Source organism: Lipotes vexillifer, unplaced genomic scaffold, assembly GCF_000442215.2.
Source record: "Lipotes vexillifer unplaced genomic scaffold, Lipotes_vexillifer_v1.1 scaffold785, whole genome shotgun sequence".
NCBI classification, from domain to species: Eukaryota; Metazoa; Chordata; class Mammalia; order Artiodactyla; family Lipotidae; genus Lipotes; species Lipotes vexillifer.
In genome coordinates this window covers 886,282-900,115 of record NW_006791778.1, presented here as the reverse complement: position 1 = coordinate 900,115, position 13,834 = coordinate 886,282, and the positions used below count along the sequence as shown (strand labels likewise).

At 35.9% G+C, this 13,834-nt stretch overlaps 2 protein-coding genes across 2 annotated transcripts in view; one reads left to right on the top strand and one right to left on the bottom strand.

The window, feature by feature from the left end:
- Positions 1-6,403, top strand: part of DLAT (dihydrolipoamide S-acetyltransferase) — a 24,424-nt gene extending 18,021 nt beyond the window's left edge. Inside the window, exons 12-14 of the mRNA XM_007464647.1 lie at positions 3,116-3,278; positions 4,252-4,388; positions 4,927-6,403. Of these exons, the coding sequence (XP_007464709.1) occupies positions 3,116-3,278; positions 4,252-4,388; positions 4,927-5,056 (430 nt within the window). The 3' untranslated portion in view covers positions 5,057-6,403. The remainder of the gene's footprint in view (positions 1-3,115; positions 3,279-4,251; positions 4,389-4,926) is intronic.
- A 2,254-nt stretch (positions 6,404-8,657) lies between these two features.
- The window catches only part of PIH1D2 (PIH1 domain containing 2), a 6,161-nt gene continuing 984 nt past the window's right edge, over positions 8,658-13,834 (bottom strand). Inside the window, exons 2-6 of the mRNA XM_007464646.1 lie at positions 13,445-13,647; positions 12,704-12,827; positions 12,098-12,343; positions 10,847-11,112; positions 8,658-9,012 (exon numbers count right to left, since the gene is read on the bottom strand). Of these exons, the coding sequence (XP_007464708.1) occupies positions 8,881-9,012; positions 10,847-11,112; positions 12,098-12,343; positions 12,704-12,827; positions 13,445-13,621 (945 nt within the window). The 5' untranslated portion in view covers positions 13,622-13,647 and the 3' untranslated portion in view covers positions 8,658-8,880. The remainder of the gene's footprint in view (positions 9,013-10,846; positions 11,113-12,097; positions 12,344-12,703; positions 12,828-13,444; positions 13,648-13,834) is intronic.

Below are 13,834 nucleotides of genomic sequence, written 5' to 3'. Positions count from 1 at the left end.
ACACACACACACACACACACACACACACACACACACACACACACACACACACACACACACACACACCATCATCCTACCAAATTGTTTGTAGCACAAATTTTGGACAAATCGGTATTCAGTGTTAATATCTTTATGACTATGAAAAATTCTTTATGACTAAGGAAGTATAGTATACCATGAATACCAACCTGATTTTAATGATTGCCTAAGAGGGGCTAATTTTTAAATTACTCATCATGAAATCTTTCTGAAACTCCCCAAGAGAACTCTAAACGTGTTTCACAAGACTGAAAAATGGTTTACTGATTCTGATTTTTTCCTTGGTCACCCTACTCTTAGAGAACATCTGAGGGTCTTACTATTTTTTTAGCGACTATATTAGCTTTCTAGGGCTGCCATGACAAATTACCACAAAATTTGTGGCTTAACAAAAATTTATTCTCTCCTAGTTCTGAAGGTCAGAAGTGTGCAGTCAAGGTGTTGGCAGGGCTGTGCTCCCTCCACAGGCTCTCGGGTGGACTCTTGCTTGCTTTCTCCAGTTCTGGCGGCTCCAGGCATACCTTGGCTTGTGGCTGCACAGCTCCAACTTCACATGGCCTTCGTGTGTCCATGTCTTCTCTTCTGTCTCTTACAAGGACACTTGGCATTGGATTTAGGGCCCACCCAGATAATCTAGGGTGGTCTCAGCTCAAGAACCTAATTACATCTGCAAAGACCTTTTTACTAAATAAGGTCACATTAATAGATTCTGGGATTAAGACATAGACATATCTTTTAGAGCATGGTTGTGAACATTTGAGGACAATTCTTTGTGTTGACATGTTTTCACTTCTCTTGGGTAGACTCCTTGGAGTGGAATTACTGGGTCATAGGGTAAATTTATGTTTAATCTTTTAGGAATATCTGAAGGAAACACTACTTAGATGAAAGGATGGACATTGCAGGGCAAGTTCTATAAATTATTTATTAATCCTTACCAAATGCCCTTCAATTTGTTCATACAGCTATTCAACAAATATTTATTGAACATATACTGTTAGCTGGATTTAGTGGTGAACAAGATAGGAAACACCATCCGTACTCTCTTAGGAGGAAGATTATTGAACAAATAATATTGTAATGACAAGGTAATTTAATTAAGAAAGAAGTGTTTGCTGTTTGATACCTTGGCCAGAGCCCAGCTACAGTAGTTGCTAAGTGTCACACACTGTATTATTAGAGCAGGTCCCTGTATTTGCAAGTGACAAAAGCCTGCTGCCTCTGGCGAGCTTGGGCACACTGCGGGGTATGGTCCCCATAATCTCCAAAGAGCTGGAGTTCTTCCTTCATGTGAAGTTTTAACTTTTTCTTTTTTTTTTAATTGAAGTATAGTTGATTTACAATATTATATTAGTTTTAGGTGTATGGCATAGTGATTCAGTATTTTTGCAGATTATACTCCATTATAAGTTATTACAAGTTAATGGCTATAATTCACTGTGCTATATCTTTGTTGATTATCTATTTTATACATGGTAGTTTGTATCTGTTAATGCCATACCCCTAATTTGTCACTCCCTCCTTCCCTCTATCCTTCGGTAACCACTAGTTTGTTTTCTGTATCTGAATTTGTTTCTGTTTTGCATGTGCATCCATTTGTATTATTTTTTACATTCTGCATATAAGATACACAGTATTTGTCTTTTTTTGATTTATTTCACTAAGCATAATATTCTCTAAGTGTGTCCACATGGCTGCAGATAGCAGAATTTCTTTCTTTTTTATGGCTGAGTAATATTCATGTTTGTGTGTGGGCACTTGGGTTGCTTCCATGTCTTCTTTTTTTGGCCACGCATGCAGGATCTTCCCCAACCAGGGATCCACCCTGAGCCCCCTGCAGTGGAAGCTTCGAGTCTTAACCACTGGACTGCTAGGGAAGTCCCTTCTTCCATGTCTTTAATTAGTATGTTCATTTTTTCTGGATATATTCCCAGGATTGGAATTGCTGGATCATATAGTAGTTCTATTTTTAGTTTTCTAAGGAACTTCCATACTCTTTTTCCACAGTGGTTGCACCAATTTGTTGATACATGCTCACCAACAGTGTACAAGGGTTCCCTTTTCTCCATATCCTCACCAGCATTTGTTAACTTTTTCTTGATTGCAGATCACTTTAGCAGGGGCCCTTACATAGACGACCCCTAAAGAGACTCTGATACAACTCAGGAGTTTGGGAACTTGGTTGGGGGGGGGCAGTCATTCTTTTCTACTAACCTTTAACTGAAATTTAGCATTTCCTCCCATTATAAATATAAAGAACAAATCAAAGAGGTATTAATATTACTTGTGCTGATGACCAAATAAAAATCAAGTTACTTTCGTATCACATTGTAGTTATTGCAGATATCTTAAACTATATTTTTTTCTTATCACTACTTCAAAAGTACAGCCATAATTAGACCTGCTGCAAGATTATTGAGTTAATACAGAAGTGCATATATCACAATTTTGTTTTTTGAATAGTTGATAACTGAATTTCAATATAGTTTGTTTTGGGGGAAGTTTTTCTGGTAATTTGAGTATTTTGTTTTCTGTGTTTAAAAAATATATTCTGAGAAGGGACCCAAATGCAAATGTGCCCCATGGCGTAGAAAGGACTAAGAATCCTACTTTTATGTTTTGAGACAACACCACCATCCTACCACATGAGTACTTCTGTTTCTACCACCATGAAGTCCTTTCCCTTCACTCTTCTGTTCATCTGCTCAAGCTCTGCTTGGAGACTCAGCTCCAGCCAGTCCATTTTGTTTCAAAATCTAAGGAGTTCTTTTTAATTCTCACTGGTTGCTGAACCTTTTTTTCCCCACCTGTACTCATGGTGTTAGTCAAGGCAGATGAGGGGTAGTTAGCGAGTACGAGTGAAACCAACCTACTGACATATCTCTCATTCTTTTTTTAAAAGTGCAGGTCTAAGGGAGGCCACAGCAAAATTTAAAAACCAGGAAAGAGCTCTCCCTGGCTGAAAAGTAGCACAAACTGAAGTAAATACCACTATTCTTGGGTAACCTAAAACAAACTCTTAATTAAACATTGTTGATGATTATTGAGGTTTACTTTTCTTTTTCTTTTTAAATAGAAATCACGTTGTTGATATCAGTGTTGCAGTCAGTACCCCTGCAGGACTCATCACACCCATTGTATTTAATGCACACATAAAAGGACTGGAAACCATTGCTAATGATGTTGTTTCTTTAGCAACCAAAGCACGAGAGGGTAAACTACAACCACATGAGTTCCAGGTAAGGTATTAATTATTTATCTTCTGAATGTTATTATGTTATTTTAAAATTTGGTATTATGTTTCTATTGCATTTTCTGCCTTTTGATTCTGCCTTGTGTTCTCACTGACACAAGGTCTTGAAAATAAAAATTGAGTAACCTATCAAAAGCTGAAAATAACACATTTTCAGGTAGTGTGCAAAAGCCACACAACTGACTTTCGTTCATATTGCTATAGTTGTATGTTTTCAGTAAAGTGTATTCCATTCATTCCTTTTTTCCTTTCGGCTTTATTTATGTATAATTAGCAAATAGGAATTGTAATATTTAAGGTGTACAACTTGATGTTTTGATATATGTATACACTGTGAAGTGATCATGACAAGCTAATTATCCATCCCCTCATATATTTACCATTTTCCTTTTCTTTTTTATGGTAGTTGAATCCTGTTTTTAAATTCATTTTATTGAAGTATAGTTGATTTACAGTGTTATGTTAATTTCTACTGTACAGCAGAGTGATTCAGTTATACATGTATATACATTCTTTTTCATATCCTTTTCCATTATGTTTTATCACGGGATATTGAATATATTTCCCTGTGCTATACAGTAGGACCTTGTTGTTTATCCATTCTATATATAATAGTTTGCATCTACTAATCCCAAACTCCCAATCCATCCCTCCCCCACCCTCTCTCCCCACTTGACAACCACAAGTATGTTCTCCCTGTCTGTGAGTCTTGTTTATGTTTCGTAGAGAAGTTCATTTGTGTCATATTTTAGATTCCGCGTGTAAGTGATATCATATGGTATTTGTCTTTCTCTAACTTACTTCACTTGGTATGATAATCTCTAGGTCCAATCCATGTTGCTGAGAGTCCTTAAAGTAAAATATTAGCTTAAGGTCTTTTCACAAAACATTTGTCATTTTTTTCTAATTTATGTTGACGAGCAGTTACCATGATCTGTTTTTAATCTTTTTTTCTTTAGGGTGGCACTTTTACGATCTCAAATTTAGGAATGTTTGGAATTAAGAACTTTTCTGCTATTATTAACCCACCTCAAGCATGTATTTTGGCAATTGGTGCTTCAGAGGATAGACTGGTTCCAGCAGATAATGAAAAAGGGTAAGTGCCAAAATGGAGAGGGAGTTGTACACTCACTTTCATTACAATATACCTGTTTTTGAGTCTCAGTTTTTATAATTATTGCCGTGGCATATTGGAGCTTCAGGCAACAACTCTTCTTATTTTACTGTTTGAGATGGGAAGTCTTGTTTACTCTAGGTCAGGGGTCAGCATACTTTTTTCTTAAAGAGCCAGTTAGTAAATTATTTTATGCTTTCTGGGTCATACGGTGGCTATTGCAAATACTCTGCCATTGTGGTGTAAAAGCAGGCATAGGCAATACATAAATGTATTCCAGTAAACCTGTGGGATTTGGTCTGAGGGCTGTTGTTTGCGGACCTGTATCCTCTAGATGGCTGTTTGGTCTGTTTCTTCAAACTATTAATTTGAGCTAGAGGTGTACAGCCCATGAAGAATAGGTGGAAAATAATGTTACCTGGTTGGGATTATAAGTTAGGTGTTGTCATTTGGGCTGGTTACTAGTTAAAATCTAGTGATTGCTTTCAGAATTCCTAATAATGTTTTTATTTTTTTCTAGATTTGATGTGGCTAGCATGATGTCTGTTACACTCAGTTGTGATCATCGGGTTGTGGATGGAGCAGTTGGAGCCCAGTGGCTTGCTGAGTTTAGAAAGTTCCTTGAAAAACCTATCACCATGTTGTTATAATTAACCCAAGAATTTCTAGACTTTCCCAGGTCACACTGGTTCATTCTTATCAAGATATAAATGTTATTAAACGGTGGTTCTCTTTTTATTTTAAGGTTGACTAGTTACTTTTGAGTCTGTCCAGATAAGTTATTTGTAATGGGCATTACTAAATTTTTTAAAATGCCAATTACATCCAAATATTGTGCACATTTAATCAATACCAAATTTTAAGCTGTATACTCCTAGTCAGGGGGGCATGTGGCTTAGCCCTTTGGTGATACGGACTTCCACTGGGAAATGTAGAGGTAGAATTGTGGTTCCCTGTTGAGACAGGCACATAAAAGTAACCTTGATGAGATCTTGAGGTTTTGAAATTTAATTACCTCAAATGTTTTGTTTAGATTTGAGAAAAAGAGAAGTCAGGAAAATTAGTTCTCTTGGAGAAAGGGTTTGAATTGAAGCTTGATTTTGGAACATAAACCTAATTTAAAATTTTCTGTTACATAATCTCAGTTTATCATGGATGGGAAGCATAGAGAACTTCAAGGAAAATAAGTGAAATTTTAAAAGTCAACATTTTCTTAGAACTGTTCCACCAGCTGTTCTTTGTTTATTTTTCTATGAATTCAGAAATGGTTGTTTTCCCCTCTTGAGATGAAGATATAAATATGAGCCAGCTACTTGGTATAAGTGAGAATTTGTGTGGGTATCTATTTAAACAATTGAAATGTGTCATTCTGAGAGCAGAATTCTATAATTACCTCCAAATAAAAGAATATGCTTATAGAATTTAACAGAGTAAAGTTGTGAAAGTAGAATTTTTCCTCCAAAATTAACTGGTGGTTACTTGCAAATGAACTTAATTACCAGGATTTATTACTTAAATAACTTTGAAAAACTATATCAAGTAACTATGGAATTAAGTGTGCATATGTAAGCTATGTTTCCTAGTGAGATATGTGCCAAAGTCCATTTATTACCAGGTTCTATCTGAAAAGAAGAGGGGAGAGATACGCTGGTGAACAGTTTGGAGTTATAAAAGATGATGACCAAAACGAAGTGGTTAGTTCTACTTGGATAAAGTGAAAAATGTTAAATGTGTACAAAAAAAGTGTTCTGTGTTTTTCCACCCCAGTGTTGTCTCGTGTAAAATAAGAAAGCCCTAAAATCCTATCGGAGAGAAAAAAATTATTTAGGTTGTTTGCTACCTTATCAACCTAAATATTTTTTTTCCATTTTGTTACGATTTGCCTTTCTTTGGGGGGGGTGGATGGTGGTGATATTCAGGATAATAAAAATGAATTAGAAACATCACAATTCTAGACTTTCTACTGAATCGATGTGTTTTAATAAATGTTTGGAATTGTAATATGTGGAGCTGTTCCCTGAAATTTAGGTCTTTCAATGTTGAATCTATTTCTAAATGTTCGTTGTTTTATGGTGCACAAGTGACACTCCATATATTCCAGAAATATTTTCCTTGCTGTATTATTGTGAAAACAATTCAATACATTAATCTGATTTTTCAGTAATTAGTGATTTTAGCTTGAACTGAAGATTATGCAGAAGGAACAAATTTATGACAAGGGACCATCACCAGTATGAGCCATATCTGGTTCAAATACATGAAACTTCAAAGATAACTCATTCTTTGCTAATGTTTATGGCTCTCTTGTTCCCTTGAGAGAAAAATAAAAAGTTGCATTCTAATAAAAATTGTTCTGAGTTAAAAATTAATGTGAGCTATAATCTAAATCTGGATTCAGTCTAGTTTTCTTACCAGAACTGAATGAACAAAAGTTAGAAATTGTGCTTTGGTTCAAATTAGATTGTTTAAAAATTAAACTATATGATTTCAATGTTTCTGGTCTAATATTTTTGATCTGTGGGTAATTATTTTTCACATTAGATTATTTAAGACCAGGAACAGCTCTTAATACAGAAACATTTTGAGTTTATAGAATTGGTAAAATAAGGACTGAGTTTAGGAGCATATAATCTAATGCTTTAGGCTCAAGGAGCTCTCTTGTTGCATGGTGGCACATAGCAAGATGGAAGTGTGGTCTGGCTCTGTTAGGTACTTTACTCCCTTCCTGAGGTTTGTGAGTGAAGTTAAAATATCCCAAGGCATGGTCTACAAGAGGAGTTGACCAGTGCGAGAGATAATAGGAATGTGCTGTAAGGAATACTCATCACCCAGTAATGCGTGAACTCTGGAATACATGGGAAAATAATCACTGCTGATTACTGATCTCTAACACCAAGTTTACAGAAAAATCTGGTATCTAAATCAAGGCTAATTCATGTCCATCTCAAAGTTTTCAGTTTTGAAGAAGAAAAATCTTGGTAAGATTCAAATTTAAACTACTCCACAGTTCATTATTAGTTAATGCTCTTCCTGGACAAAGTTTTGCTTTTTGTAGGGAGGGTGAGGTGGAGATGTTAGAATATAAGTGAAAGTATTTTGGAAAATAACTAGGATGTAAATTTAACATTTTAACATTAAGCATGTTAGATCTTGTACTTATTTTATTAGTAAGTACCCAATTACATAGCTTGCTGACATAAGTAACACCTAAGTGCGAGAGTGCAAGAGTAGTCAGCCCGTTCTATATAGTTAGGTATGGGAGTTTATAGGAAATAAGTTTCCACAGTGATTTTGTAGAAGCAAAGATAAGGTCAAAGCATTCCAAGTTTTTTTGAGGGATAAGGAGAATATAATAGGTTTGTTAATTTTAGGACATCATATAGTTCTAGAAAACTTTCAGACAATAAATTATCCTATTGCTAGAAAAATTCAAGTCCAGGCCAGGTTTAAGAAAATTATATTTGTTTTTAATTGTCACATTTCAGTTATTTCTATTACACATACATTAGTTTATAAAGTTAAAAAGTTTTAAAGTTAATGAGAACTTTATTTAAAGACCTTATGTTGAATTAGAAACTAATAATTATAAGGAAGTATCTAGAAAAGACAAGAGATGTTTAAAGTTTGATGTGAATGTTCCTTACTTAGGATATAAATTGGAAAGTTGATACTTTTGTATTGAACAATGAACTGACAGATGAATGGGAGTTTAAAAAGTACATCACTTCTGTATTTTAAAAATTATTTTCTTAGGAGAAAGTCACTGGTCCCAAAGTCAGCTCCTTTTTCTTAAATTAGAGTTGGATGTATTTTGTGTCTTATGTGTAATAACATCCAATTACTGTTACTGCATCGTTGTATCTAATCCACAGACAAGTCCATATCTGATATTAAAAGGTAGGTAGGCTTGGGTGGCTTGGACTCCTGCCAGAGCTGTGTTATAGAAGTACAGAGGTTAGTAGAAGCAAAGGTTTGCATACTATTACAGTGGCCCTACATCTTTATTGCTGGAGGAAACTGTCACTGCTAAGGCACATCTTGGTAATAAAAAACTTCTTTCACAGTGTGGGATTTATTCCTGATGCAAAAATTTACTAGAGACAAAAATTTTTTTTTCAACTGGTAAAGCAAGAATTCTCGCATATTATTGAATACTTGGAGACAAATAGACTTTTCTCAAATGATATTTAAGTTACTTGAGACCATTACAAATATCTCTGAAACAAGTATATCATGGCAGTACTGTTTTCAGTAGTTTCTGCTTGATGCTAAGTTTACTTGAGAAGGAGAAAGAATTAAAGCAAAACAAAACAAAAAAAACGGCTGATGAGAAAATCTCATTCCATCAAAAGGAACTCCTAAAAAATGAAACTAGTGTTTAAGATAAACCTCTTCACCCATAATGAAGGCCCTCTAGTTCACATGACTTTATCACTGAAAACTCCAAAAACTCCAAATACACGATGCTCTTAACCTACACCAATGGCATTGTGACAATTAATGTAGCTTTCTCTTTGATAAATTTTGCTGTAGTCATTTCAGTATCCACAGATTCTGGAAGATTCAGATGTAATCTGTACTCAGAAACCTCGATCAATAAGTCATCCTAAGAATGATAAACCAAGAGAAATTTTTAAAGATGAAAATAGAAAAATATTTCCTGGTTAAAATTTGTGTTGTTTATTGTTCCCAGTTATTCACTCCTTTCGCATAAGAAGAGGATCCCACTTACAAGCAATAAAGTTGCTGTTGTAAATCCCTGAGATTTTGAGGTGGTTATTGCTGCTCAGTACATCAAAAGTTAACTGATACAGTACCAGCAGATGGGTGTTGCCATCCTAAATTATGTAGCATTGACTTTGGGGCTGACCAGCAAACAGCAAGGAAACTCCTTGGAGACTGGAAAGATGGTGATCTATGTTTTATGGTGACAAAGCCCTTTTCACAATAATTTGGAAGACATAATGTACCCGGTTAATTTGTGGCTTTAGGTACAGAAGTGGGAAAATAGAATGTTATTTGCATGCATTGGTTCTATTGGCCACATTTAACAAGGTACTACAAAAAGATGAGCTTAGAAAAGAATTTCTCAGTTTGCAAGGGAAAATACAGAATTGAAAGGGAATATACAGAGCCCAGAAATTCTAAGACTTGAGGAATGAAAAATGGAACTAATTTTTATTTTCAACCAGTAAACAATAAAGTTGAGAAATTATTTCTTTATCAACAAAGGCTGATTAAAGCTGCCTAGAGGGAAATACTAAATCATAAGTCTTTATAGCCTTTGCTAAAACCTCTAACTGGATTAAGATGGACCTCATTAAATCCTTACATTTGGCCCAGATGACAGCAATTAGTCAAAAGAGGCTATTGAAAAATGGACATGTCTAAAAAAGAATTGAGAGGTGTAGCACTGACTGGAATCAAAGAAAGAAAGTGCTACCAGTCTGGACTAAAACCAATTTAAAATAATCTTTCGACCCCAACATTCCACGGGCAGCAAACAGGCTGAGTAAGCTGCTCAGCACCTAATGACAGCATATTCTTCAACGCTCTTTTCAGACGTGGCTAAGGTAGATTATGAAAAAGGAAAAACGTCCCAAAGAATGGAGCTGAAAGTCATGGAAAACAATGGAACTGGGAGGCTAGGTAATCAAGGAACCTTGTCAAGGGACCTAAGCAAGAACATCCTCTACCTCCAGGAAAAGGACCCTCGCAATATCTGCCTTCCAGGATTTCAGAATTGCCGTGCATCAGCAACTACTGTGTGCCTCATATTTTTTCCAATTTCTGAATTGAGACTGTTAATTGTGGTAATTGTCTCCCCATTCCACATTGTATGGTGCATGGGGTTACGGGAATAGATAACTTGTCTTTGCAGTTTATGCAAACTTTGTCTAACGCAGATTATGATGGCAAAATCCTGTACTTTGGAGCCTGATACTGGGATTGGATGTGTCATTCTGGGGAAAGAAGCAAATATTTGTGACCAAGAGGGTGGACTGTGGTAGACTGTAGGATTGTTACTTTTCTTTTGTAAGAGGATTATATATCCTTGCCATGTAACTTCCAGTGACTACCTGTGAGAAGAATGTTCTTCCCAGCCCTGTTGATGTAGGACTTGGCCTTGTGACTTACTTTGATCAGTACAGTGTGAGTAAAAGTAATATATTCCATGTCTGAGAGGAAGTTTTAGGATCTATTGCATGGTTTGGCCATTTCTATTTTTCCCTCTTCCATGAGAATGACTTAACCTAAACTAGGAATTGTTTCTTCACCTGTATCTTAAAATGTGCAACACTCATGGAGCAAAGCAGGCTAAGCTGACATGTAACCTGAGAAAATTATTGTAAGCCACTGAGATTATGGAGTTTGTTACTAAAGCATAATATAGTGAATACTGACTGATACAAATTTACAGTATTATCCATTCAACTTACCTCAGAAACACTAAGGTCACAGAGAGATACTGAATTAATACCAGGTAGTTCAACTTTTAATTCAATTTTCAGAGGTTTCTCATTCTGATCTGCCACAATTTTTAATTCATAGGCTGGTCTCTTCATCTCCACTTCAATCTCTGTACTAGAAATCTCTTCTATCAGACACCTTGTTTTACTTGAAACTTCGTCTTTTGGCAGTAAAAGTTGAGGAAACTGATCTGAATTGCTCACAGTACTGCTTCTTATCTGTTCAAGGGTTAGTTCTTTATGAAAAAAAAAAAAGAAGATGAAATCACAAAATCAATCAACAACATGAAGTACTATCAGGCGATGAGCTGTAATAGATGTAGTGTTAACCAAGATGGCAGATAAAGCTGCAGCTAAATCGGTTTGGGAAATCTTTAAAGACTTTTTTTTTTGTGGTACGCGGGCCTCTCACTGTTGCGGCCTCTCCCGTTGCAGAGCACAGGCTCCGGACGCGCAGGCTCAGCGGCCATGGCTCACGGGCCCAGCCGCTCCGCGGTATGTGGGACCTTCCCGGACCAGGGCACGAACCTGTGTCCCCTGCATCGGCAGGCGGACTCTCAACCACTGCGCCACCAGGGAAGCCCTTAAAAGACTCTTAAACCAAAGAATCTGCTTTAAAAGTTAGCAGGATTTAAACATCTTTAAGGACACGCTAATTAAAAAAATTTTTTTATTGAAGTATAGTTGATTTACAATGCAGTGTTTCATTTCTGCTGTACAGCAGTGACTCAGTTATACATATATGTTATTTTCATATTCTTTTCCATTATGGTTTATTACAGGATATTGAATATAGTTCACTGTGCTATACAGTAGGACCTTGTTGTTTATCTATCCTATATATAATAGTTTGCATCTGCTAATCCCAAACTCCCAATCTGTCTCTCCCTGTCCCCCCTCCCCCTTGGCAACCACAGGTCTGTTCTTTATGAGTCTGTTTTTGTTTCGTAGATATGTTCATTTGTGTTATATTTTAGATTACATATATAAGTGATATCATATGGTATTTGTCTTTCTCCTTCTGACTTACTTCGCCTTGTATGATAATCTCTAGGTCCATCCATGTTAGGACATGTTAATATTTCTAATATCTAACGTTTATATTTTTCTATCTTAAATTTCTCATCTTTTGCAATTGAGACTTCTAATCTGCAAAATGTACACCAGAGGCAAAAAAACATTTTAAATCAGTTTAATTTTCCATTACATTCATTAACTTACCCTTTCTCATTTTCTCTCTTAAATCTGTGGGATCAGTTTGGATTCCCATCAGATTTTGTTTCATTCTGTGAACACTTCCTTTTATTCTAAATTTGGTAACGTGGTAAGAGTTTGAGAGAGTGAATTGGAGTTTTTCCTCAATGCATTTCATGGTCATCTGTATTAGCTGATCTTTTTTCACTTGGTCTTTTTCTGCTGCCTGGAGAACATCAGGATGGTAGGCAACATCGATGACTGTGTAAACACCTGTGTGTGTAATTCAGAGGGTGTGAAATGAAAACGATTGTTTCAGGTAATATATTAAGCCATATCCTGATAAAGCTGGAAAAGTATAAATTCTATTTCTATATTTTCAGAGACAATCACAATGGTGCTATATACACAAAATTCCAATTAGAGCATTTCTTGATATTTTATATGGGTTAAAAATAGCTCGTATTATTAGAAAAGTAAACAGGATTCAATTTTCAAAAAGGTATACTTATTAGTCATTAAGTATATTTTGACCAAATAAAAATGTAATGCCTTTTACCAAGGAAAATCTGGTTCTTGCTTATTTCCCCCCAAATTTTAAAAATATGCTTTCTCTCCCATAATTCTGTGTACCTGATGTCTCAGACATATCTTCTGGTCTGCCAACACGTAGAGGTACTGGATGAGTGGCTGACTGGGGAGCTGGGATCCTTTTCCACTGACATAGGTTGATAAAAAGTATTTTTTCTTTCGGTTTCTAGAAAGCAAATAATTTTGCATATCTCAAAACCTAGTTTTTAAATTTTAAAATAATATCCTAAAGGTAACTCATCACAGAATTTGAAGAGTGAGAACTTTATGTTCCAAATAAGTCATTCCATGGATTTAAACTGCATTTGAAAAACTGTAAGAAATTACTGTTACCTGATTTCCCTAAAGCTTCTGGCTTTTCATTAAGCATCCAGTTGCTGCTCCCACAGGAAGTGGGAGGAGGGTGGGGGAATTGATCTAAGCTATTCCAGGTGAATTTGACCCTATTTCACCACTTCCTTACCTCCTCAATCAAATAAGTTTTCTTTATTTGGAAAATCTCCAACTCTATTATTCTCCTTTAAGTAATTATGTGACTTTTAATTTTCATCCTAGCAGAAAAATGGCTCATTTTGAGATCTCCAAAATGTATAAATATGAAATTCCCATTCTTACTCCTTCAACACAATCTTCCACACTATGTTTAATTTTCCATTCAGAGTGGCAGTTTCCCTCAAGTGTTCTTGTGTTAAAGTAGTAATAGCTAAGGGTAAGCCATTCTCTTGTTATTCCAGGACCATTTCACTCAGGACTTCCCTTTCCCTGGGCACCAACTCTACATACCAGGATCCTGGTTTGTAGACAGAGCTGTGGTTCTGGGGCAGCACAGAGCTGTTTCCCCTCTTTCAGCTGCTGTTGAATGAACTTCTCATAGCTCTCAGGGTTACTTTCAGCCAGGTCATCTAGGAGGTTCCAGAATTGAGTAACTTGGGTGAGCAGACCCTTCGAGGATGACTCCATGATTGAGATGAATAGGCCTCTTAAGTCTGTGGAAAGACATGACTTAAGGAAGAAAAAATGTCTATTGATTCATTTCTTCTTTTGGGGGAGGAGGAACAGTTCAGGAACTGTTTTGTTGGAGTTAGCAGCTATCCTTAACCCCTGTGTGTAAAAGATTGTGGACCAGCACCACTTTATATTTTCCTTATTCTCTAATTATCTAATACCTTTCCC